Source organism: Geospiza fortis, unplaced genomic scaffold (genome assembly GCF_000277835.1).
Source record: "Geospiza fortis unplaced genomic scaffold, GeoFor_1.0 scaffold412, whole genome shotgun sequence".
Taxonomy (NCBI): domain Eukaryota; kingdom Metazoa; phylum Chordata; class Aves; order Passeriformes; family Thraupidae; genus Geospiza; species Geospiza fortis.
This window is the reverse complement of record NW_005054504.1, coordinates 595495-597784: the sequence shown is the minus strand read 5'-3', so window position 1 is coordinate 597784 and position 2290 is coordinate 595495. Positions and strand designations below refer to the sequence as shown.

Here is a 2290-nt window from a genome sequence, read left to right as displayed (position 1 = left end):
CGCGGCCTCTGACGGCCGGGCCGGGGAGCCCCTGGAGGGACTGAGCGGGCTGTCACTGACCGGAAGGTTGGTGGGGATGGCAGGGAACAGCCCCAGGCAGGGTCCAAGCAGTAGGGGTACAGAGCAGCGTCCTGGGGCTGAGCATACGGAGCGGGTTCCTGGCACTGGGGGAACAGAGCAGGGTCCTGCTGCAAGGGGTACAGAGAATGTTCCTGGCGCTGGGGGTACGAAGCGGAGTCCTAGGGCTGAGGCAGCCCAGAATGAGGTCCTGATGCTAAGGGTATGTAACAGGGCCCCAGCACTGGGGGTACTGAGTCCAAAGACAAATCGTGTGCCCACAGTTCTGTGTCTGTGACTGCTGTGAAAACCCAGGACATAGGAAGCAAATCCATCTGAAATTATGTCATCAACAGAATCCAAATTTGATCGGTTTTGTGCTTGCACTAGCAGCTTGTCCCATGCAAAACAGTGGGGAAGGGCTGTCTGATGAATACCATTGGGGAAGGAGTGTCCCAAAGAGGTCACAGTCCTTGTCCTTGTCCTGTCCAGACTTTCCACTGAGGAATCACATTCCAGAGATGAAGGGTCCAGACACGCTGGCCAGCAAGACATGGCACATCAGGATGGCCATGGACACTCTCTGCTCCTGTCCAGGCCTCCTGAGCCCAGAGTGCTTTGGCACCAGAGGGAGAACCCCACTGGCAGCTAGGCTGGGCAGGGGGTCCTAGGATAGGGAGGAAATAGAAGGAATGGGAATGAGGAGGTGCCTGTTGGGGAAAAGACAAGCAGGATGAGACTCAAGGGAGGATGGAAAGGTGTGATGGGGCAGAATGGGAAATGAAGGGGACAGGAACAGGTGTGTGGCACCAGGCTGTGGTGACACTGGGGAAGGCTGGGCTGGCCCACGAGGAGGCTGGGTGGCCATGGGTAAGGAAGGTGTACAGCTGCTCCACTGTCCCACACAGGCACAGGGAGGGGTGGGATTCTGGAAGGGTATTTTGGGGTTTCGTAATGCTGTGTCTTCTTCCTCACCTAGGAGAGCCCCCATTTCTGATGAGGAGTCAAAAACGAGCAGCTCCCAGCACTTGGGGTCTCAAGAGTTTTGTGTCAGCAGCAGCCTTTCCGAGGTGAGTTCTTTGCCTGCACAGCTGAGTCCAAGAAGGCCATTCCCTGATGGAATAGGCCAAGCAGGAGCATTTTCCCTAATGGATTCATCGACTCCTTTTTGAGAGACATGCAGTGAGGCAAAGTCGTGCTCTCCTTTGGGCAAAGCTGTTTGCTGCTTTTGGCTCTGGGTCCAGGGTGGGCAGATCCTTCCTGCTTCCCTGGGTGCCACTTGCACAGCTCCCAGGAACACTTTCTCCCTTCCTGCTGCAGGTGGAGCTCACAGCAGTCAGCGGTGGTGGCAGCAGTGCCCAGGGGCTGGATGCTGATGGCAAGGTGGAGGAAAAGCTTGGACCCAAACTGGAGGAGCAACCACCTGATCCCAACCCAAACCTGGAGTGTGTGGGAAAGACTGTGACAGACGACGCCCTGGGCCCTCTGGCAGGTCAGGGGGATGGCAGAGGGCAGGAGCCAGCAACCCCCAGAGCTGTGGAGCAGGAGAGCAGTGGTGCTGATGCTGCCTGGACACCAGCAGATCCTCCCAGCGACAAGCAGGCTGATGCTGCCCCAGCCTGCTCTGTGGCTCCAGAGAGTGAGCCTGCTGGGAACGAGAAAACCACCCTGAGCACTGCAGCACAAGGGCCAGGCGTGTTGGCAGAAGGGACGTTGTCTGTGGTTGTCTCCAGCTGCAACACCTCTGCCTCCAGTCCCGCCACCTTCACATTGAACAGGGTTTGCTTTCCCCCCTCTCAGGCCCCTGCTATGCAAAAACTGCCCCTGTCCTTCCAGGCTGGGGCTGTGCTGAGCCCGAGCCAGTCACTGGTGTACATCCCCCCTCCCAGCTGTGGGCAGCCGCTCAGCGTGGCCACACTCCCAGCCACTCTGGGGGTCTCCTCCACACTCACCTTCCCCGTCCTGCCTTCCTACCTGCACGAGCGTTGCCTACCGGGTATTATCGCTTCCCCAGAGCTGCGTTCCTACCCCTACACCTTCTCTGTCACCAGGCCCTTGGCTTCAGATGCCAAAGTGGTGTCTGTGGAGGTGAATCAGCTCAGCTGCCCCCCACCTTCGGGTGGAAGTAGTGCCCAGGCTGCTGCTGAGAGCGCTCCCCTGTCCAGCACCGGCCTGGCCCTGCCCTCCAGCCAGGCTCTGCCGGCAGCACCAGCACCAGGGGGGAGCGGTGCTC

General features: G+C 59.1%; 1 protein-coding gene across 1 annotated transcript in view; it reads left to right on the top strand.

Annotated features, from left to right (window-relative positions):
• Positions 1–2290, top strand: part of BCORL1 (BCL6 corepressor like 1) — a gene marked incomplete at its 3' end in the record, with an annotated part of 15745 nt that overhangs the window by 1441 nt on the left and 12014 nt on the right. Inside the window, exons 2-3 of the mRNA XM_031063442.1 lie at positions 1037–1127; positions 1378–2290. The exon at positions 1378–2290 is cut by the window's right edge and continues 1628 nt beyond it. Of these exons, the coding sequence (XP_030919302.1) occupies positions 1037–1127; positions 1378–2290 (1004 nt within the window). The remainder of the gene's footprint in view (positions 1–1036; positions 1128–1377) is intronic.